The 24,984-nt window shown below is 35.3% G+C and overlaps 1 protein-coding gene across 3 annotated transcripts in view; it reads left to right on the top strand.

The window, feature by feature from the left end:
• The window catches only part of RELN (reelin), a 478,955-nt gene that overhangs the window by 291,396 nt on the left and 162,575 nt on the right, over positions 1–24,984 (top strand). For all 3 annotated transcript variants that reach the window (XM_072759913.1, XM_072759912.1, XM_072759911.1), the window contains exons 12-13: positions 15,793–15,944; positions 23,596–23,708. In XM_072759913.1, the coding sequence (XP_072616014.1) occupies positions 15,793–15,944; positions 23,596–23,708 (265 nt within the window). The remainder of the gene's footprint in view (positions 1–15,792; positions 15,945–23,595; positions 23,709–24,984) is intronic.

Raw genomic sequence — 24,984 nt, 5'->3', positions numbered from 1 at the left:
AGTTGAAAAAAATTTGCACGTTCAGAGAATCTAAATTCATAAGGTAGTGTTAGTGGAAAGCAAACTCTAGAAATTTTTTCAGTAAACACATGATCAGAATACCAGGTCTTTATTGTTTAGTATGTGTTTTCTAAGACTCTGTTGAAGATGAATGAAATTAACATAAAATGTAATTTTATAATGAATATAAGATAGCAATAATTTAAGTATTAATGGTGAGAAACTTTCCAAAAACAGCATTTTAGGGAGTCATGTCTCTCTGATCTCAACAAATTAAATCAAAATTGGATGGGACTTGTCAGTGCCCAAGAGACAAGAAGGCCATGACTCTCTTAGGCTCCCTGCTTCTTTTGCATTGTCCAGGAACTGTATTCAGACCCAATGGGACAGAATCTGCCCAGCAGCCTGATCTACCACTGCTGCTGTGACCTTCAGCTACTCCAATGGAGTCTTTCACTGTTGAAAGCTAGATTTCTGCTGTGGCTGACCCAGCCCTGCCTTAAGGATGTCCAGCCTGTGGCAGGCCAAGTATACCTCTGAAGGAGGCTGACGCTCTGAGGAAACTCATTCCTTCAGAGCCTAACAGTGCTGCTCAAAACTCTTCAGTCCCTAAACCTCTTCTCCTTGGAAGGTCCTGGCATACTTGAAGTTCCATGCCCAGTGTGGCTTGAGTGTCTCCTTGAGGAACCAGCAACTCCTGTTCCTCTGTTCCATCTCCGGGATTTCCCCAAGAGTCAGGCTTCTTTCCTTGTTACGCTACACAGGGAGTGTTCCATTCGCCTTACAAATCAATGCGCTTTGATAGTGTCCAAAATTTTGACAATGCAAGCAAGGCTTCTTTACCTACATTTTGGAGATAAGGAACCATTACCAGTATATCAGTTCTCCTTTCTGATTCCTGATACAAAATATCAATTCAATATATAGATATAGATATAGATATAGATAGATATAGATATAGATATAGATATAGATAGATATAGATATAGATATATCAATTCAAACCCCTTTCATGGTTATGGAGCTTGACTGCCTATGAGAGAGTCCCAAATCTTGAAGCACAAGAGATTCATTGACCTCCACTTCTTCATCTCTCCAAGCTAATACCATCCATGTGGAAGTGAAGTCATCCTCTTCAGTGAGACCCATATGCCCTGGGGCACAGATGCTTCCCAGTGATATCCAGCCCCTAACTCTCTAAAGCAGAGATAGAAACACAAGTCTAATCTCCAGAAGGACAACTATCATACTCACATAAAACCCTATCTACCTCTCTCCTGAAGTCTTTAATGTTACTACTCTTATTCTTCTGGGGAGAGATAAAATTTATTTTTAATTATAGCCTTCATATCCTCCTAGGTCCCTGTCCCATAATGCTTTCTTTTCCTTTTTTTTTTCCAGCTTGTTGTATCATCAAAGCTTGTCTATAAAAGAACAAAAGAAAAGCCTTTTTTAGATGGATTAATGGTCCATCCAGCAATCTGCTAAGAACATTAGTGAAGATTTAGTACAAGCAAATAGAAAACCATGAATTAAGCTTTAAAAGGAATTGATTTTATATTAGAAGAAATCCAACATATCTTAGAAAATTAGTTCAGAGACATAGCTTGCAAAAAAAATTATTCCAATTAACAGAGCACTAATGATATAAGAGAATTTGTGGCTAAACCAAATCCTTTGTCTCCCAAAACAAAGAGGGAACTAAAAGCAGTTATGCTTGAAAAAAGAACTAAAGTCAGTAGAGACACAGAGGAACATCAGAACAAATGCCATTCACCCAGTGCCTCAGGTGGTTTCAATTATGCTCTTTGGCCACTTCTCAGTACTGAGGATGTATCAGGGTTTTGGTCACAGTTAAGAGGCTGATACTTTCAGGCCACACTATTGTCAGCAGGTCTCTGTTCCAATAACGCAGAATAATGTGCTTGACGATAGCACCTGTGCCACTCTAATTGATATACAATTAATTTATCTAAGTTCTAAAAGCAGTAAATTACTCCAGCAACTACATCTTAGGTTTATTTGTAGCTTTTCCCCTAGGAAAAGGATATCAGACCACACACCCCCAGATTTACCTCATTGTTGCCCTCATCTGGTTGCCCAGTGATCCTACTTGGCATTATATTATAAAGGTATAAAAGGATAATGAGGGGATCTAGTGTTTTCTGTGTTTGCAGTGATGATAAAATGCTAGTTTAGTTTATGGATGTGTGTGTGTCTCTCTGTCTGTGTGTCTGTCTCCCCTCTCCACATCCCATCTGCTCACTCCCAAATGTTGCTTTATTGGTCTAGGAAGAATGCTGTCATGATAACTTTAAATCATAGCTTCAGGTAAAAAAGACTGTCACAAAATTAAATTAATATGAAATATTTTTATAAAACTACAGTAAGATCTAACAAAGAAAAACATATTAGGAATTTGGTAGTGAAATTCTTTGTGTTTTGTTTAACCAACCAGATTTACCAAATATTTGTCTCATTCTTCAACTCAGTCTTCACCACCCATACTGATGATTTATCATTATTGGCTCACCTGCTGAAACAGACAAAAAATATAGATAGTAAATCCCCACTGTACTCAAGAGCAACCAATTGAATTGATTGAGCTCTTAGTTTTGAGGTCCCTTTTTTAAAAATAAAAAAATGTAAATAAATTGTTAACCTATATATATTTTCACTTCTGTTAACTACATTTTTCTTCCATAAGAATTATGAAAGAGAAAACATGAATATACAGTCCTCTCTAATAATTTCAAAATACTTCATATGAATGTTAAGAGAAGAAAGCCACAATTTTTGGAATCCAGTTTCCCAAATATTCCTGTTTTCTCGCATTTGAGTCAAACTATTTGATCTCACATCACTAGGATGATGAGAGCTGTTTGCCTCTCATATCACAAAGCTGTCCTAAATCCAATGTTGATAGGTTTATTTTTTAAGTGGGATAGTAAAGGTTTTTTTCCTCTTTTTCCTAAAGAAGACACATCTGTTACTTCAGCAAGAGAGAAATTTTAATGGATACACTGATAATTTATGAGTCTTTCTAAGCTTTGGCTTAACCTTACAAACACATCATTTAATTGGCAACCATTATATCTCACCTAGCTGAAACTGCCTTTAGGTGGGAGAGAACTTGGTAGAAAAACACCCCGCTATAATATAGATTTCGTATACTGCTTCTTTCATTTCAATGCAAGCATTGTATGTTTTTACTATTCAAATACCTCTACTGCTGTCACTAGAATATTCATGTTCAAGAAGAACTCCACAAATTTAATGAATATTAGAATATTGAATCAAGTCAGTGTGCTTCAGTCTTCTCCAGTTGCTCCAAATCCTTGGAAATTACAGAAAATGAGCAAACATATCTATAATGACACCATAAAACCAAAAAAAAAAAAAAGGTGCCCTAGTTGGGTTAGGAATTAAAAGGATGGTACACAAAAAGAGAGAGAGAGAGAGAGATCCAATGGAAGGAGGGAATTACAGCCCCAAACACATGTTGAATAAGACACTAAAAAAGATGTCTTAGCACTGCTCCAGGACACAGATGCTGGGCATGGGAATCATGATGGGGCTCTGAAGTACTGCTATCGGGATTGCCAAGGTGTGTCCCTTAATACACCTCCATCCAAGTAGAGGAGGAACAAGCAAGGAAGGTGGACACTTGGAATAGAGAAGTAGGGTAATGTAGGTGACTGGAAATCTCAAAAGGAATAGAGATGCCCCTCATGGTAGTCCCACCTAAAGGCCCATCTTGTCTCCATCAGTAGCCTTTTTATACCAAAACAGCAACAACAAAAAATAATAGATACAAATTTAAGCAAATGATCTAGAATCAACAAATCTGAGGAAAAGTCAACTCCATTTAAACATCATCAGACCAAAGAATGAAGGTCTGAGAATACAGAAGTAACAATATAAATAAATAGAGATTTTATAAGAAGCATAATTAATATCCTCAGAGGGATAAGAGTGCATACTGCATTTGAGAATTTAAAACATTTTATGAGGAAACAATAGAGATGTGAAAAATAAATTAGAAGATTGTTGAAACAAATATAATGGATTTTTTCTCCACTGATTACCAACCAGCATAGGCATAACTGAAGAACAAATTAATGAGCTAGAAATTTGGGTGTTGAAGTCTATCCAAAACTTAAGGTCCTTGGATATAAGAAAAAACGATGTAAAGTATAGGGGGGAAATTGGCTCTTCTGATGTTAGAAAAATGGGAATTCCAGAAAGATCAGGGAGAATATATTTTGATTGAAATATTCAAAGTTATTACTGAAGAAAAGTTCCCAAGATTGGAAAAAAGAAGAAAGAAAAGACATAGCTCCTGTGAATGAAATGTTTAGCATGATGAATGGGAACATATCCAGTCTTAGAGCATCAGAAAGAAACTTCAGAACATCGATAAAAGAAGAAATCCTAAAAACTTCTAGGTGAGATTCATAGTACTTTTCTTGGTAGCACTAAGCATAAGTTTGTTTAAAAAAAAAAAAGAAAGAAAGAAAGAAAAAGAAGTTATCTAGTTCTGAAAAAAAATTATTTGGAACATAAAATTCTTCTCCAGTCAATTATCATACAAATATTAGGAAAAAACGAACTTTTTTACTCCTATACATATATATGAACCTCATGGTAACCATGTTTTTTGTACATAACCAAAAACCTACAATAGAAACACATAAAATAAAGAGAGTGGAACCCCAACATAACTCTAAAGAAAACCGTGAAACCACAAAGGAAGAGACTAACAGGAAAAGAAAGGAGCAAAGAAAAACAACAACAACCAGAAAAATAACAACAAAATGACAATAAGTACATACTTATCAATAATTACTTTAAATGTAAACGGACTAAATATTCTGATCAAAAGACATACATTGACTGAGTGGATTTTTTTAAAGATTTTATTTATTTATTCATGAGAGACACAGAGAGAGAGAGAGAGAGAGGCAGAGACATAGGCAGAGAGAAAGGCAGGCTCCATGCAGGGAGCCTGATGTGGGACTCGATCCCGGGACTCCAGGACCACATCTTGGGCCAAAAGCAGCCACTAAACTGCAGAGCCATCCAGGGATCCCCTAGCTAAGTGGATTTTTTTTAAATCCTTTTTTATGTTCTGTCTATAAGAGAGTCACTTCAGATATAGAGACACACCCAGACTGAATGTGAAGGGATGGAAAAAGATATGGAAATGAAAAGAAAGTGGAAGTAGCAGTACTCATTTCAGATAGAATAGACTTTAAAACAGACTGTAACAAAAGTCAAAGAAGGACTTTATATGACAAAAGGGTAGATCCAGGAGAGGATATAACATTCATAAATATTTTTGCAGCTTTTGCTGCACTAAGAAGGAAGTTCATGGTGATGCAGTTTACCTCAAGAAACAAGAAGAATTCCAAATAAGTAATCTAACTTTATACTTAACTAGAAAAAAGAAGAACAAAGCCCAAGTTAATAGAAGGAAGAAAATAATAAAGATCAGAGTAGAAATAAATGAAATAGAGATTTTAAAAAAAAACATAGAAAAGATGAATGAAACTAAAAGCTGGTTCTTTTAAAAGATAAACAAAATCAATAAAACTCTAGCCAGACTCAAGATCTTTTATCAAGATAAAAAGAGAGGATCCATGGGCAGCCCGGTTGGCTCAGCGGTTTAGCGCTGCCTGCAGCCCAGGGTGTGATCCTGGAGACCAGGGATCGAGTCCCACATCAGGCTCCCTGCACAGAGTCTGCTTCTCCCTCTGCCTGTGTCTGCCTCTCTCTCTCTCTCTCTCTCTCTCTCTCTCTCTCTCTCCTCTCTGTGTATTCTCATGAATAAATAAATAAAATCTTTTTTTAAAAAAAAAGAGAGGATCCAAATAAATAAAATCAGAAATGAAAGAGGAAAAATTACAACTGACATTACAGAAATACAGAGGATAATAAGCAACTACTATGAATAGTCACATGCCAGGAATTTGGAAAGTCTAGAAGAAATGGATAAATTCCTAGAAACACAGTCTTCCAAAAACTGAATCACAAACAAATAGAAAATCTAAATAGACCAATTACAAGTAATGAAATGGAATTTAAATAAAACTTTTAACAAATAAAAGGCCAGAACCAGACAGCTTCACAGTGTGAATTCTACCAAACATTTGAAGAATAGTACCTGTCATTCTCAGATTATTCCAAAATATTGATCCAAGCTCATTTTTTGAGGCCAGCATTGCCCTGATACTAAAACCAGATAAAGCCACCACCAAAAAACAAATAAACAAACAAACAGGCCGGTATCCCCTAAGGAGCATAGATGCAAAAATCCTCAAAAAGTCAGCAAATTGAATTTGACAACAGGATCGTACACCATGATCAAGTAAAATTAATAACAGGGGTGCAAAGATGGTTCAACATCCACAAATTAATCAACATGATACATTACATTAACAAAACAAAGAATAAAAATCATATATTCATCTTAATAGATGCAGAAAAGCATTTGACAAATTCAAAATCTATTTATAGTAAAAACTTTTAACAAAGTGAATATTGAGGAAACATACTTCAATGTTATAAAGGCTGCATATGGCAAATCCACAGCTAACAATCATACTGAAGGTTGAAAGGCTGAAAGCTTCCTCTAAGATCAGAAACAAGACAAGTATGTCAGCTCTCACCTCTTTCATGAAACATAGTATTAGAACTCCTAGCTACAGTAATTAGGCAAGAAGAAGAAATAAAATAATCCAGATTAGAAAAGAAGATGTAAAATTGTCATTGTTTGTAGAGGACATGATAATTTATAAAGAGAGAACCTAAAGCCTCCACAAAAAAAGCTGTTGGAACTAATTAAGTTGCAGGATATGAAATCGACATACAGAAACCTGTTGCATTTCTATACACTAATAACAAGCTATCATAAAAAGAAATTAAGAAAACAAGCCCATGTACAAATGCATCAAAAAGGATAAAATGCCTGGGAATAAATATAACCAAGGAGGTATAAGACTTGCTCTGGCATTTATGAAAGAAATTGAAGAAGACACAAATAAATGAAAAGATAGACCATTGATTGAAAGAAAAATCTTCCTGAAATGCCCATGCTACCCAAAGTAATCTATGCATTCAGTGCAATGCCCATCAGAATATCTATGGCATTTTTCACAGAACTAGAACAAAGAATCCTAAAATTGTTATTTAAAAAAAGACCCCCAAATAGCTAAAGCAATCTTGAGAAAGAAGAACAAAGCTGGAAGTTTTTCATTCTCTAATTTCAAACTATGCTATAAGTGATAGTGATAAGAACAATATAGCCCTGGCACAAAAACAGACTCAAACATCAATGGAATAAAATAAAGACCCTAGAAATAAACCCACAATTATATGGTCAATTAATCTATGACAAAGGAGGCAAGAATCTATATACAATGTAGAAAGGACTATCTCTTCAATAGATGATGTTGAGAAAACTGGATAGCTACATGCTAAAGAATGAACCTGGGCCACTTTGTAATACCATATATAAAAATAAAGTCAAAATGGGTTAAATGCTTGAACGTAAGTTTGCAATCATAAAATTCCTAAAAGAAAACATAGGCACTAAGCTCTCTGACAGTGGTCTTAGCAGTAGGTTTCTTTTTTTTTTTTTTTTTTTTTGGACCTGTCTCCAGCAAGGGCAATAAAAGCTAAAATAAACAAAGTTATATCTAACTAAAAGTTCTTGTGCTACGAAAGAAGCCATCCACAAAGCAAAAAGACCACCTATTGAATGGTTGAAGATACTTGCAAATTACATTATCCAATAAGAGGTTAATATCCAAAATATGTAAAGAACTTACACAATGCAATATCAAAAGAACCCAAACAACTTGATAATTATTGAAATTGGATATTACATACATGGTATTTCATTGTTACTTTTCTCTCTACCTTTGGATGTAATGTACAGCATAGAGAATATAGTCAATAATATAATAACTTTGTATGGAGACATGTTTATCATGAGGATCTTTTCATAATATATAAAAATATTAAATCACTGTGAAGCAAATGGTGGGTATTTGTCGTTTCTAATGGCTGAGTAATATTCCATTGTATACATGATCTACACCTGAAACTAATAGGATATTGTATATCAATTATACTTCAATTGGGAGGAAAAATACCCTTTTAGACACACAGGATTCAAACTCAAAAAGTTTATTACATCCCAAACCCTCTCTGAAAGAATTACTAGGAGGTATATTCTTGGAGAACATATTCCAGGAGAAATATGATAGATTCAAGAAAGAGTAGTGATCAAAGAAAAAAAAGTAAAGCCTGTAGTTCAGTCCAAATAGGTGTTGATTATTAAAAAGTTTTAATAAAGATTTGAAATTAAAGCCCAAATGACCTCAACATGAGAGGTAGAGGGAAAGTGACAAGAAGAAAAGAAGAGTAAGGAAGTAAAATACTGCCAAAATTCCTAGCTTGCTTGGGGTGAGGACATAGATTTGGGATAACTCTTAATGTTAATAATAATAATAATAATGTTAATAGAAAACTGTAAGTGTAAATATGTGTGTTGAAAAATCAGATTAGCCAGATTAGGCTATGTAACTTCTGAGGCATCAGGGTAACATAGGACCCAGACAACTCAGTCTCATATATGCCAGAAAAGTAACAAGAGTAAGCAGTAAAAAACAGGATAGATAGAAAACAGAAAACAATTTGTCAGGTATCAATCTAAACATATCAGTAACCCAATAAATTATACTGAATCATATTCATTTATTAAATGAGATTTTCAAAGTAAGTTTTTAAAAGTAAGCTATATATTTACAATAACACAAGAAATTGAAAAAATCAAAGAAGAGAAACAAATATACCAGGCAAGCACAACAAAAGAAGGAGGCCTAGTAACATCATATAATTTGAATCAAATCAAATAAAATTCTAATTTAAGCACTAAAAGGGCTAAAAGGGAGATATTTTATGCAACAGTATATGTGGAGTACTGGCCACAATGTATCGCACATAATAAGCAATCAAAAAAAGTAAGAATTAGTTGTTATTCCAACTATAATTACTATTGGTAATGAGATATGAAGAAAGTGGTGCTCAAAGGAAAATCTCAAATTAATTAATGAGGTATAGAAGAAAACACAAAGTTGAATCAGCCAATGAAACCTAAATTGGATTCTCAAAATAAACCAATGAAGTGTCATTAAGAAAAAAGACCATATTAGTTAAAGTGATAATTGGATATATTTTAAAACCATGGAAGTGCTAAAATGGATCTGAGTAATCTTTTTGCAAGCTGTTAAAAAATGTATTTTACATCTTACTCATTCTGGTTTGTTTTGGGCCTGGGTTTTCTCTTTAAGCAAGTTGTTTTTCTACTTTAAAAATACAAACAGTAAAATTTTAAGTAATAAAAAAGTAAGTGCTATGTTCTGGACTCCTTCATAGAAATTAAATTTTAAACACTTGATGTGCAGCACATTTACACACCATCTTTGCTTTGGTTCTGCCATTCTTGAATTGGTTACTAGTGTCCCTCTAAACCAGCTGTCCATGTGAGCATCCAGAAAACAGCAACTGGCTTCCCTTCCAAGATAGGATCTTCACTGAGGTCACAGAGAAAAAAGAGAATGAAATCTGAATCCTTCCAAAGTAATTTAATTTCTGACAGCTTGGCACATTAGCTGGTGATAGGATTTCTCTGTGGAAGGTATCAGAGGAGGTTGCTGGCACTGAAATGTTTAGATGCCCAGGTCTTGGGTCTGTCTTTGTTCTGCAGTAACTCTTCCTCAGGGGTTCACTTAATTAACATTGGCCACAAGTCTGTCCTGATTATCTAGGAATTTCTGTGAAGTAATAGCAGAACTCTTGACACTTCGAAAAGCGTAGCTTGGAGTTACCTGTACTCTAGAACACATCCAGGGGCATTAGGGAATTGACAATTTAATTCCTCAGGCCCATAAAATATGCTAAATAGTATAACTATTATTGTATTTTGAAACTCAAAAATAAGAAAATGACTAAATACAGTTTGGTATATACATAACCAAATATTGTGTAGCTGATTTATAAAGAGGTAATAGTAGCCTGGAAAATATGTACATTACTAATGGAAGTGAAAAAAGGCAGAGTATAAACCACCTACAATATTACCACAACTATTTGGAAATACACATACAAAAATATTAGAAATAAGTATTCTAAAATACTAATTGTGCTTGTCTCTGGGATAGTGTGGTTATGAGTACTTTTTTCCAACCTTTTTATTTTCTACTTTTTTCAATTATGAGAACACTGGTATCATAATAGAAAACAAATAAAAAAATGTTTTTAAGTTTCAAAAAATATTTCCGACTGTACATCTGTACATGTGGATATCCTCTTCCGGGCCATAGATGTCATTTTTGTGAAGAGTCTTCCTCTAATTAAAAATTAAAAGCAACTAGTGGCAAATACTGCATATGATGGATACCCAGAATTTCAGTACACCAGCAAGATATAAAAATGCTTAGAGGGCAAACAGGATTCATCCTGAGGTCAAATTTGCTTTCCTATAATTAATTGCCTTTGCTGACTTTTTCAATGATCATAGAGAGAGCCTAGTCTCTGAACTAGTAATCTATTTCTAATTCCCTCCAACTTCCATTGCTAACAATCCTCTTCTGCTACCACTCATATCCTACTAAGATAACTGCTTTATGAATTTGCTCTGAAGAAGCTCTTTCAATAGATATATTTTTTTTTTAAAAAAAGCAGCTCATTTAAGATTATAAAAAAAATTGAGTGAGACAATGGTTTTTCAAGCTCAGCCATGGCTTCATCTCTGGTAGATGGTTTACTGTAGAGAAGCCAAAATTCATAAGCATTAGTTATATGTTTTAATGGCATTGCTTGCTAACTGGATCACACCTACAACTGACTCCACGTGTCTTTCTTAAAATTGAGTGTTATCCAGAGGAGGGGGAGAGGAACAAGTAAAAGGCAATATAAACTCAATAAACAATTTTATATTGGCTTCCTTGTTCCAGGGAAATAGTAGCAAAGAATCTTACACATAACCATTGAAAATCAAAACTGCTTATAAACCAACAAGAATAATCTTCATGATAGCCCCTTCAAAACAAGTTGGTGCTTTTATTAAAAATGGACTTTAAAATTATTTAGAATTCTGCAAAACAGTTTGAGCATCTTCTTGTATTTTCTACAAATTTTTCCCTCTGTCCTACCAAAAATTACGTTCTTCTGCCTTAGAATACATTCCACAAAAATGCTTATAAAGCTAAAAAAGGATTTTATTTAAGCTTATATTGCAAGGTAAGGGGTCTGAAGACAGGTTGGCAGTCTGAGTTAATATTGTATTAAGTGCATCTTTTTTCTTTTATAAACATGTTCATTTTTATTAAAGCAAAACCCACTTGGATCATTTAGGTAACATAAATAATAAATGAGGGGCCTAGAAGATCATAAGCAAAAATCATAAATAGTACTAAAAACCCACAGTAGGTAAAGTGCAATTTTTCTTTCAGCTCACTATCCCCTTGCCTAAAGATTAAGTAGTAGCACTTGCATATGGTACTGCAACTTTGTCCAGTATTGTTGCTTTGCTAATTCTGGCATGAAAATAATAAAAATCCTCATTATAATTTAGAAGCTCATTTGAATCACCTCTTTAACTTGCTTTAAAGCAAAGATAGCACTACAGTTGACAGGGGGTGAGGGGGAGCTAACACTTATTGAGGTTCTGTCATGTCCCAGGCAATACATTATTTTCTCTAACCATCCTCCAGCCTAGGTCATATTTCTGTCTTATTGGTGAGAAAGCTGAGCACTTTCTCCCATTCTGAAGACAATATTCTTTATTAATGTTATTCTGACAAGAGTGTAAATCAACATAATGCATGTAATAAAAACCTAAAACAAAAATTGAATATGAGTGAAATACAGGGGAACCAATTGAAAAAAAAGAATTTTTGAAATGCAGTGCATGCAGGGAAGCTTTCAAATAGAGCTCATCTTTTACCTTCACCTAAGCTGTCATGCTAGAGGAAAAAACCTCTAAATGAAGGTAGAGAAGCCTTCAGTTGAAATGCACACCTTGCTAGACCTCACAGGGCTCATACTCAAGATAAACCTCATGAATATAAATGAATGTGGAAGGGTCTTTACCTATAGCACATCCCTTATTAAATAACAGAGAATTTATCCCAAATAGAGACCTTATGGATAGAATGAACTTATTTAACCTCAGAGAATTCATAGAGATTAAAAAACCTTATGAATTTGGTAAATGTGGGAGCTCATACCCAGGCTTTATTCTATATCTTAGCTCAAACCTCAAGTAGCCAACTTTAGGTGATTTAATATATTCTGGAAAATATAATAAAACAAATTTTCATGGATAATGTGAAATGCTTCATTACCTTTAGAGCATTTTATGCCAATATTTGTAGGCAAAGAATATCTGATTAAAATATGACTTCTATTGCCTGTGTTCATATTCTTAGTATTTTCATCAGCCTATAATGAGATCAGTTAAGTTTTCATTCTGAATTATAATACCTATAAATTGAATGCCCTTCTTTTTTGCTGAAAATTACATTCTTACTGCAAAGCAGATATGTAAAGGAAAAATCAAAAGTCGTCCCATGCTAATCCCATTTCTCAGAGTTAAATTGTAAACATATATTCATTCAGAAATTTTTCTACAGACACACACACACACACACACACACACACGCACACACCAGTCACATTTTGTATACTGTATCACAACTTAATTTTTTTAAGCTAACAACATAATGAATGTATCTCCTAGTCAGTAAATATAGATCATTATTTCAAAAAAGTGATGTACCAGTTTATCTAATTGAACCCCTATTGATAGACAAAGAATATTGTAATAAAAATATTTGTGTACTTGTTAAAGTATTTTTGAAAGGTAAATTTCTGAAAGAGAAAAGGAAAATTAGAGAATCAGACATATATGCATGCATATACATACATGTAGGTATGTAATTTTCACTTTGATAGCTACCACCAAATTACCCTTCAAAGAATAGATCTCATTCTATTTTTAAGCTTATGAAGGAACTCTTTTTTAATTTCAGCTTTCCTGAGGTATCATTGACACATAAAATTCTGAGAAAGTGAAAGTGCATCCTGGTGGTACGATATATATATACATTGTGAAAGAACTCCATCTAGTTAATTAACACATCCATCGCCTTTTTTGTGTGAAAAGATTTAATTTCTACTCTCTTGTATCTTTCTTAAAAGTGTCAAAGTATGAGCTGATTACAACATAATTAATTTTATTCTCAAAGCATTCCAAAATAGTTGATAGAGAGGACCATCAGCTTTCCAGCTAAGAGACTGCTTTAAATTATCTTTACTTACAAAAATATTCCTCTTTTTTGATATAAAAATAGAAAGTTCTCTTTTAAAGATCTAAATTTTAAAAATTGTGACCTTGCTACGTCTAAGGAATAAAGTTGCCTTAAGGCATTTTATTGATTATTAAACTTGTTTTTCTGTGTTCCAAATTCAACCCACTCTATTATAAATAATAGATACCACTATATTTATAATAAATAATAAAGGGACTCTTTTTTTAGAGCTAGTCATCAAAGCATAAATATAAATTGCTGTGCTGTAGAGGTGTTTCCTCTGTAGGCAGACATTCCTTCGAATGCAGTTCACATACAACCACATTTACCTGAGGAAAACATAATTTAGACCATAGAGAAGCCACACTCCTTTTCAGGAAAATTGCCACGCCATCGAAGATGCTACTAAAACTATAGAGTTCTCCAGATACCACTCCTGGCCTCAAATATTTGGTTATATTATAATTTCACTTCATGTAATTGATTATTAGGAGAGGATCAGGGACCATGTCATTTTTATAACTAGAAAAGACCCACAATGTTATGCCCTTACAGATCTGGATGCTGAAGTCCAAGAAGTGAAAGGCTCTCTCTGCTATCCCTCAAGGATATTTTGTCTCCAGCTAGGCCTGAGCCAGTTTCTATACAAATTCATGAAAGAATGAGCTTGTGCTACAACAGACTTCTCCCGAATTTTTAATAAATGCAAGATAATTTATTTGAATCACTGACACTTTTACAAAATGATTTTTTAGATTTCTTTCTGCTTTCTCTTCAAAGCAGACTAAACTTTCCATTTCACTATCAATTTCATTATAAATATTTGAGTTTCTAAAGAAAATAACTTCACTTTTGTTATCTTACAACAGTTAAAAGTGGAAGAAATAAAGGCTAAAGTAGAGTAAAATTGAACGTGTTGGACTTTAAACATTGGAACATACAGAGGCACCTGGGTGGCACAGTCAGTTAAGCATCTGACTCTTGGTTTCAGCTCAGGTTGTGATCTCAGGGTCATGTGATCAAGCCCCACATCGGGCTCCACACTCAGCACAGAGTCTCCTTAAGATTCTCTCACCGTTTTCTTCTCCCCCTCCCACTTGTGCTCACTCTCTCTCAAAAATAAATAAATAAATCTTAAAAAAAAAAAAAAAAAGAAAGAACCACAGTCTGACCATATCTCACACAGTTCTGTCTGTGGTAGATGTCTTGAAAATAATTCATTTAGATTCATCTAGAAGAGTTATTCATTCACAACTAATGATGAGAAAAAGACGACTAATTTCATTTTTCACTTGAATAGAAGGTTCTTTTAGTCCCTGACAACTCCATCTTTTTCAATTCAATTTTTCACTTTAAAAATACTCTAAAGCCTAAAAGGAGTCATCATATGCATCATTTATAACCTTAACTTGCTTTGTGGATCAGTAGGCTGAGTGGTTTAATTGGGATAAATGGAGCAAGTAAAAGACCAATGAACCAGTGCAAAATTTTCTTGTATGAGTCAAGAGAGGTTCCTTGTTAATTTATAGTGGTCCAACACTATTAAGAGCTGCTTCAAAAAATTATTTTTGAGTTTCTTGAGTGATTAATATAATCTGTTAAAATACAAAAAAAAAATAGGCATTTTCTAAATATCTTGGTCCCAAATCTATTATAAACTGAAATGGTTCAACATAATCTCCCTAACGTGATACACTCTTTAGAACTAAAACTACTAAAATAACAGCAAACTTAGAAGCAGAAGATCTCAATTTTAGAACTAAACAGGCAGTTGACTTTAGGCAAGACACTTAACCTCTGTGTGTCCCAGTTTCTCCATTTGTGGGCAAGCGAGTTGTGTGAATAGCAATGGCCAGATTAGACACAACCAGAAGTAAATACTAAGGAGAAATAAGAGTTTTAAAATATTAGATATTTTTGTTCTCCTCTGTATATCTAAATGTATATATTTTGACATGATCCAGTTTAAATCTCATCTTTTTTTGAAAACTTGCTAGGCTCTTGCCACTCTTATGACTTTACATCCTATAACTATTTTTTTAATGTGCAATATACCATACAAGTGTTTATGATCTTATGATACTGTCTTTTATAGTTCCCTGTTTCCTTAGTTCAAATTTGACCCCCCATCTTGACTGTAAGTACTTTTGAGAATAAAGGCTATCATGTAATAGGCATACTATAATAGTATTGATTGAATTTATCCTTCTACAGAAAAATCATAATTGCAAATAGAATGTGTTTAAAAGTTTCTTCATTACTAGAATCTGTTGTGCCACATCTTTATTTCATAATTAGTGATTACTAAGTAAATGTTCCTTATTAAAAATTAAAGTTAAAAAAATAAAAGTTATACTCTATAAAGCTTTGACTTAATATTCCAACTGTTCATGATTCTCATTTTTTTAAGGTGGGACATCCTGGGAGCTGTCATTGGTACAGAATGTGGAACAGTAGAATCAGGTTTATCAGCAGTCTTCCTCAAAGATGGAGAGAGGAAATTATGCACCCCGTATATGGATACCACCGGTTATGGGAACTTGAGATTTTACTTTGTCATGGGTAGGTACATTTTGAATGAATTTTGTTGACCTAAGGCAGAACCTAGGCCAGCCTCTACCCCTGTAGAAGTAAGATTCTTTGTTGTCTAACCACATAAAATGAAATTTATCAAATATGAGTTCTATTGGATGAGTCAGAGCACTCACACCTGCTTCAGACCAGCCCTACTGGAACCGTCCTATAAGAGAGCTAGTCCTGACATGCCTTCATAAATGCCATATACCTTCATCCCACCTGTCCCTCAGTGGTCATAGCTGAAAAGACAGTGGGAGACAAGCTGAGAACAAAGTAACTCTTTTGTCCAAACTCCCTGGCTTCCCTCAAAAACAATCATCAAGGTAAGTCATTTGTTTTCATGGATATATCATTGCATAACTGTTTCTTTGTGCAAAGATAAAAAAAAACGGTTTATAAATAACTTTAATAATACTTTCTACTTTTCAATATGTAGCAAACACACAAAGAAAGTGTTCATAGAATGAATTTTTCTCCAGATTATTAGAGAGCAAATAAGTAGGTAAACATTTAGAAAAGTACCCAAGGAAGAATTAGGAGGTTGAAATTAGTGACCTCTCAAATTTATCATTTTAGTTGTGTATTATTTCAGCGGATGTCCTTTCACAAATATGAGTAGGTGTCACATGCCTTTTTTGTTGAGTGACTGGAAAAGCACAGGCAACACCTGGAAGCGAAACGGGAAATAAACATTAACCACCTTTGAACCTACTTGCAAAGATGTCAGCTCATCAGGACGCACAGGCCCCCTGAGTCTGGGCTTTAGCACTGGCTGTTTATTTCCCTCACATTCCTTACTTCCTAAGGTCAGAGTGGCACCATAGACTTAGTATTCTATCAAACTCCAAAACATTGTCTGCTTGATACTACCTTATTTTAAATGATGATCTGTTTGATAACAGGGAAGCTGTGTATATAAAACATAATTATGTGGTCCTCCGACATTAAGGATATCCCCACCTTGACTCTGAAATGATTTGTACACTTAGAGACCCAGAGTTCATTTCCTTTACATAATTAGAATTCAAACTGGTCCTCATTTTATTAAGAAAGATTCCTGGGAAACCTTCACCCTCCCCTCAAAAAAGTTGTAATAGACATTCAGCTTGTCAGTATTTCTAATTTTAAGCGTTTTCCCTTTTTACCATTTTTCACATAATATATTTGAATTCTTGATTTTTTTTCATAGTGAATCATACTAAACCAACCCTTTCAGTGCCTTTATAAGACATTGTCATGTTTATATAAGCACCTTTGTAGAAGAAATTTAGTCATCTTTAATTCTTTCTGAAACAAAGCAGATTCTTAATCAGTTAAAATAGTAATTGACTATGAGAAAAAAGCTCATTTGAATGAGCTGAAAGTACATTATCCCAAATAAAAGCATCTCCATTTAATTTTAAAAATTAATTAATTCTGATTGAATGTAGAGCACTGAGTTAGGTTACATGGAGAATACAGTCAGGGATAGTAATGGTACCTAAATCTCAGAATTGCTGATCAATGATTGAATACATGCAAACCCTTTAAAACAGTGCCTAGTGCAAATAGGTAAGACTCAATATATCTTTTTTATATATATAAAAACTACTTAGAATTCTTGCCCACAAGTAACATCTAAAAAAAGTCAGTCACAGAAAGACAAATACCGTATGATTTTACTTATAAATGGAATTTAGAACACAAACAAGCAAAGGAAAAAGAGAAAGACAAACCAAGAGACAGACTCTTAACGATAGAGAACAAAGTGATGGTTACCAGAGGGGAAGAGGGTGGGGGGATAAGGTGAAAATAGGTGAAGGGGATTAAGAGTACACTTAATGAGCACTGAGTAATGCTCAGAGTTGTTGAATCACTCAGTATATTGTACACCTGAAACTAATATAACACTGTATGTTAACTGTACTGAAACTGAAATAAAAACTTTTAAAGAAAGAATGTAATGGGCTATAATGAAACGAAGATCCTATGGAAGCGCCAAGGACTCTGGGTCACTGCAGTGTTGGGATTAGGGCAACATTCCATGAGGGAGACAGCATTTGAACTGGTCCTTGAAGGATGGCCATAATTTAAATCTAAAGGGATTTATAAACTGAAACTGATATAACACTGTGTTCATTATACTTGAATAAAAAATTTTAAAAACAAAAAAAAATAACTAACCTCTAAGGAATAGATACAGGAGGAAGATGGTAGTTCTCTCAAGGAATGGGGAAATAAGGGACATGTTATTTTATACAAAAGTCAGAACAGAGACTGTAATGTTAAAACCTATCCCTATATTTCTGCCAGTATACAAATGGGATAGTTAATTTTGAGTGCCATCTCAAAACATGAAGAATTATGAATATTAAAAACAAATTTGTAAGGGTTTGAAGGGAGAAGAGAATGTGAAGCTAAGCCAGCATTTTGAGAAAAAGCACAAGCATAAATTCGCATGATATATTTGAGGTGGGTGATTTTCCCAACACAACTGAATGGAAAGATAGAAGGTGGAGCAAGAAAAGAGAACTGGAACCAGAATGGTGATCCTCTTTAATACCAACTAAGGAGTTCGGGTTCTTTCTCTAGGCAGCATGGAGCCTCCAGATGATTCCTGTCAGTTCTGTGACATATTCTCATCTATGTTTTAGAAAGATAACTCTGGCTTGAATCTGAAGGAAAGATTGAAACATTCAGAGATTAGACGACAGAAGACCAGTTAGGGTAGGGTTGCCAGAGTTCAAGGGAAAAAAAAAACCAGTTTTTAAAAATTTTTTTAAAAAGTTGGGTGCCCGAGTGGCACAATCAGTTAACCATCCAATTCTTGGTTTTGGCTCAGGTTGTGACTGCAGGGTAGTGAGGTCGAGGCCCCCCATCAAGCTCCCCACTTGGCATGGAATCTGCTTGAGATTCTCTCTCCCTCTCCTGCTGCCCCCTCCCTCGTGCACATACACACTCTCTTTCTCTAAAACAAATCCTCTTTAAAGAAGTCTTTTTAATTGAAGCATAATTGACATACAATATCCTGTTAGTTCCAGGTGTACCTCATAGTGATTCAATAGTTTCAAACATTATAGTATGACTTCTGACTTCTGTGATGAATCTAGTTACCATCTGTCACCATACAGTTATTCCAGTATTATTGACTACATTCCCTATGCTGTACCTTTCATCCTTGTAACTTATTTATTTTAGAACTGAAAATTTGTGCCTCTTAATCTCCTTTACCTATTTAAATCTGAATTTCAGATAAATAATTTTTCACATAAATATTGTTTGTGCAGTGTATTTCATCTGGCAACTGTAAGTTAGAAAGCTATTGCACCAGTCCAAGCAACAAAGGAATAAGGCAGTGACAATGGTAATAATATGAAGGAAAGGACAGGGAATAAACAGCTGAAGAGAAGGAACCAGCTGAGGTTCACACTCAGTAGACAATGGGGATTGTGAGGCCAATTGGAAAGGACAGAGATTTCTTTGATTTCTTCCTATTTCCTAAAATAGGAAATGTCCAAAAATAAGCAAATAAAGAGCAGATATGGAATAGAAGATTTTGGCATTATGTATGTTGAGGTTGAGGCTTCTGGAAAGCCATACGAAGGTTGACCTTTATCTCAGGATCTGAACCAGATTTGAAAGTCATCAGCACACAGGTGGCAATTGGAGCCACTGGAGTTATGTTCTCCCAAGCAGAAGGCCAGGTAAACAAAGGACAGGAATAATTCTTAGAGTGAACCCTTTACCTCTCAGTAAAGGTGGAAGGCATAGAGGTAGACAGAGGATCCTGAGAAAGGTGGAAGGCATAGAGGTAGACAGAGGATCCTGAGAAAGGACATAAAGACATAAAGATCAGGTAAACAAAGGACAGGAAAAATTCTTAGAGGGAACCCTCATCTCAGTAAAGGTGGAAGGCATAGAGGTAGACAGAGGATCCTGAGAAAGGACATAAAGGCATGTAGAAGGAAGATGTTCTACACTGGAGAAGGAAGGGAAAGGGTGAGGATCAGGAGTGCAGAGAAACCCACAGAGAGGCCAACTAGGACAGGGGCCGAGAGCCCCCCAGGGACTTCTGAGCAAGTATTCCCCATGGTGTAGTGCATGGGAAGCTAAAGCAGAAAGTAAAGACCTGCATCGCAGAAAAGAGACCTCGCCTTCAAAAAGTTCATCAGTAACAGAAGAAAAGAAATGGGATCTGGACCCTGAGGAGAAAGCAGAGCAAAGGTGGTTTTTAGGATAGGAGAGGATGAAATAGGACAGGACAGTAGGGAAAGATAGGGTAGGGTAAGACTGGACCTATAGAAAGACTTTAAAACTTTGGTAGCTGATGGAGGGGAAAGCGATTTGGGAAGAGATCCGTGATACAGTAGACAGCTCATGCTGGCATCTTTGGAAAATCGGTGTCTGGTTGTTCATCTACACAAGACCACACTCCCTTCCTCTCTGGCCCTGCCTGTATGTTCTTCCTTGTTTCATTGCTCGGTTAAGATCCATCACCTGGGACTATTTCTGGAAAATTTGCTCAACTTTCAAAGTTGGTTCAGGTCTGTTTCCTTCATTCATATATTCATTCAACACAAATTTATTGAGGACCAGTATCCAACATTGTTCTTAGAGCCAAAATGCAGTGAACAAGACAAAAATAACCTAACGTACATCACTCATTCATTTATTCTTCCTTCAATGTATTCATTGAACGTCTCCCATTTTCCCAGCTCTTTCAGCCACACTCGTATCTCTCATCTCTGAATTTTGACTGCAGTTATGGCAGTGCAACACAGCTTCCTGCTATTATCATTCTTTCGTGTAAATTAATCTTGTTTTCCTTGCTAAATCACAAACTTTTTGAGGTCATGGCTTATTTTCCCTTCAAGCCTGATGCCCTGTAAATAACAAAATCACTTTCCTAATATAAATAAGTATCTTAAGAGCTATTAAAGCAGGATTTAAAATATTTGAAAACTGTCCATCCAGTTTTTATTGAAATCTTCTATACTTTAATTGCTGTACAAAATGCCCCTGGAGCCATACCTTCCCCCAATACATCAAAAGGAATGAAACTGAAGAAGAATCCATCTCTTTCTATACGAGCTGCTGTCACTGAAACTTCACAGAGCTAATAAATTGCCCCCAGAGGGATCTTTTAGATAAAGTCTGTCATCATTTTAAAGTCTTGGCTCCTTTTGGACTTTCTTCTTCTGTCATTCTGGGCTGGTTGAGCTCTCACGTGTGTTTCCGTTTCCTTGGAAAGGTAGGTGGAGTTCACGAGCTGTTCATAAGAGAGCAGAGAGTTACAGGGAAGAGATCAATGAAATTAGAGAGTACTGACGGTTCGGTTCCTATGTCTTAAATCCATAGTGCCTATGACCTTTCATTTCTCTTTTGTTCTTTTTTTGTAAGTCTTTAATGCGTCCTCAGTAAGGAAGTTACAGTTTTTATTTTTTTATTTTTGGGAAGTTACAGTTTCTTGTTTTTTGTTTTTTGTTTTGTGGGAAGTTACTGTTTTTAGATAGGGGTTTAGTGTTCATGCAGATCTTCTCCCCCCAAAGACAGTCGTTTAGAATGACTTTACGAGCTGTATTTGCCATAACATAGAAGTGTGTAACGAAGTGCTAGAAAAAAAAAATACAAGTGTTCCTGGATAGCTCAGTTGGTTAAGCATCTGCCTTAGGCTCAGGTCATGATCATGGGGTCCTGGAGTCGAGCCCTGGCATCGGCTCCCTGCTCAGCAGAGAGTCTGCTTCTCCCTCTGCCTGTCTCCCCCTCATTCTCTCTTTCTCTCTCTCTCTCTCTCTCTCTCGTTTTCTCTATCTCCCTCAAATAAATAAAATCTTTATTTTTTTAAGATCTTATTGATTTATTCATGAGACACACACACACAGAGAGGCTAAGACACAGGCAGAGGGAGAAGCAGGCTCCATGCAGGGAGCCCAGTGTTGGACTCAACCCCGGGACCCCGAGATCACACCCTGCACCAAAGGCAGAAGCTCAACTGCTGAGCCCCGCAGGTGTCCCTAAATAAAATCTTTAAAATATATATATCAGATATCAAAATTATAAAGATTCTCTCTACTGGTTGCTACCCTTAAACAATAAACATCTGTTAGGATGAGGGTGACATTATCACCACATCTGGCTTCTCTATTCTCAGTTCAGATTAGTTAACTCAATAAATATTTATAATATGCCAACTTATAGATGTCTAACAGATGTAACATGCTGTATTTCCATGCCTCATGGATAGCAGCATCCAAGTTACTTCTATTATTACGATCTTTCTTATGCAGATTAAGTTCTAGCTTTCTTACTGAAAACATCACGTATCAGTAATTTCTTCTGATACTTTTTCAACTACCCAGGCTGAGATTGTGCTAGACATTCCTTCTCTTGCTCCCTTTCTTTCTTCCCTCCTTTCTTTCTTTATTTCTTTCTTCCTACAGATGGCGAATCTCAACTATTATCTGTTGATTTTACTAGATTAATTCTCATAAGGTAAACTTGTTCTAGATTTTTGAGGTTATCTTACTATCACCATAGAGTATTAGCAACAGAAACTGCCTATAGATAAAAATTAACATTAATGGTGGTTACTTGAAGAAATGGAGAGGGTTTTTTTTTTTTTTTGAAAGATAGTAATAAAATTGAGAGTTAGCATTATAAATTTTAGGTAGAGTATTTGCCAGGAAATCCATGTACATACCTACATTCCTGCTATTATGACTTGTGCTGTTGTGAATGATAGCAGTGGGTGGGGAGAGGCTTCTAGTTAGACATGCAATCCTTTAAAATCCAGTTTTTGCAGATAGTTCATAGAAACCAGCAATAGTAAGGATTATTGGCTAAATGCAGTAGTAAAAAGAATAGAAGGGTCAAGGGCTAAAAGACATACTATTGACTCAAGGCTTTTCCACCAGTTTGTTGAATGGTCGTCAGTTTCAGGTCCCTGCCCTGTTGTTCAGTTTCATCATCAGGATGATCTTAATTACCTGTGTAATGTTCCATCATATAATTTGACTGTAAAGTAGAGTGATAGGGAATAAACTACTCTGTGTACTTTCCAACAACCAAATGAGGTAAAAAAAAAAAAAAAGTAAAAATGTAAAATGAACTGCATTTAAGATACAAATAGCTAATATGTGCTAAAATTAGTAAGGATTCTATGTGCAACACTTTAAATAATACCACTTCAGAAATAGTCGATGCAGTGAGTCACCACAGTTTTTAAAAACCATAATCAAATGGTTCTGAATTTTGGCCATTAATATTTCAAATACAAGACAGTGACAGTTTCTTAAAAAGCAGAGCACATCTTTTTTTTGAGCACATCTTCTTTTTTGATGTGGGTTAAAGTACAGACATGCAGCCATTGCTCATTGCAGGCTATCACTTGAGCAACCTCACTACGCATATAGTTACTTTGGCCTTTTCAGATATCCAGTCTTTGATCTTTAGCATGAGATAGTTCTATCTGAACTGTCTATAAAGATAGATTAAATAAATTATAAAATTTATTTCCTTGGGTCTGATTACTTCTATTTAGGGTCATTCTTAAACAACATCTGGGTTCTGTAATTATTTTTCAATTCTGCAAGTTAATACCATACATGTTTATAGATGCAGTTTGGTAGCAACAACTGAAAATTTTTGTTTTGCACAGGAGGAATGTGTGACCCTGGAGATTCTCATGAAAATGATATCTCCCTGTATGCCAAGATTGAAGGAAGAAAAGAGCACATTACACTGGATACACTTTCCTATTCCTCATATAAGGTATTTATGCCAATCCATGTGCTAAACGGCCCTACCCCAGATCTCCCTCGACAAGCCAAGGTCAAAACCATGAAGACCATGCTAGGTGCAGAGGAGAACACTCTCTTTTAGAATCCCAGGAGGTTGCCAGATTTCTCTAAAAATGACATGGACATTTTAATATTCAGATTTTTTCCTGATACAAATGAAAAAGATTTTATGAGGAAAAATGAATTACAGCCCATTAGAGATGATAAGATGGAGCCTAGTACTCTGACAATTATTCTTGTTCCCAAGAAAGCCCTAAACGTGGCTCTAATTATGGAGCCTCATAGACTTGTTATCAAGCATAATGAGTATTTATCCAGCATTTTAGGATTTGGTAGGCAGAAAAGGTTGTAGAAATATAGATTATTGCTACTTTTGCCTCTTTTTTTCTAATTATAGCCATTTTCCTTTGCCCTTTGAATTTAGGACATGTACTGGCTCTGATTATTCACAAACATTGTAAAAATTATGTGTGATGCTTGTCATTAGGTGTAGAATTATTTTTTCTAGTAGTAGATTTTTTTGTGCCGAGACTACACTCGCACATTCATTATTAGTTTGGCTTTTCTCCACATTGATGTCCGTCTCAGTACTGTAAAGAGCTCAAACACAGCCAGCACCTAGAATTTCATGGTTTCAGTTAGGAAGACAGGAGATAAACACTGAGGCTAGAATAGGGAACAACCAGAGAAAGTATCCAGCACACCAGATGGTCGAGGGCCACCCAAGTTATACCATTTGGGATTTCATAATGGACTAGTTTTCTACCTGTGACTAGCTAGGGTTACACCTGCTCTGGTCATCTACATGCCTCAGACCAAATCAATTATGTAAGTTATCCTGGATCAACACATTGACGCTGGCTGTTACTGCTTAGCATCCTATTTTCAGAATACCTAGTTTGGCAGTCATTATTAATACCACACAAATTCACTTTAAAAGAGGACTGATGATAAAGTATAAATATGAAGTTGCCTTTGTCTTGTCCAAGGTATATAAAATGGATATATATGCTCTGACAACTTTTAAAGACCTTAGACTAATTTATCTTCAGGTAGAGAGGGCCTGATTAGTCACACACAGAGAGTTCCACGTTATATGCAAAAGAGGAATCCTGAGTGATTCAAACAAATGCCCACTGAAGGGGTCCCTGAGTGGATCATAAGGTTAAGAATCTGACTTCAGCTCAGGTCATGATCCCGGGGAGCCCTGCGTTGGGGTCCCCACTCAGTGGGGAGCCTGCTTCTCC

The sequence above is a fragment of the Vulpes vulpes genome, chromosome 5, assembly GCF_048418805.1.
Source record: "Vulpes vulpes isolate BD-2025 chromosome 5, VulVul3, whole genome shotgun sequence".
NCBI lineage: Eukaryota > Metazoa > Chordata > Mammalia > Carnivora > Canidae > Vulpes > Vulpes vulpes.
Note: the sequence above shows the minus strand (reverse complement) of the source record. Positions and strands in the feature narration are given on the sequence as shown.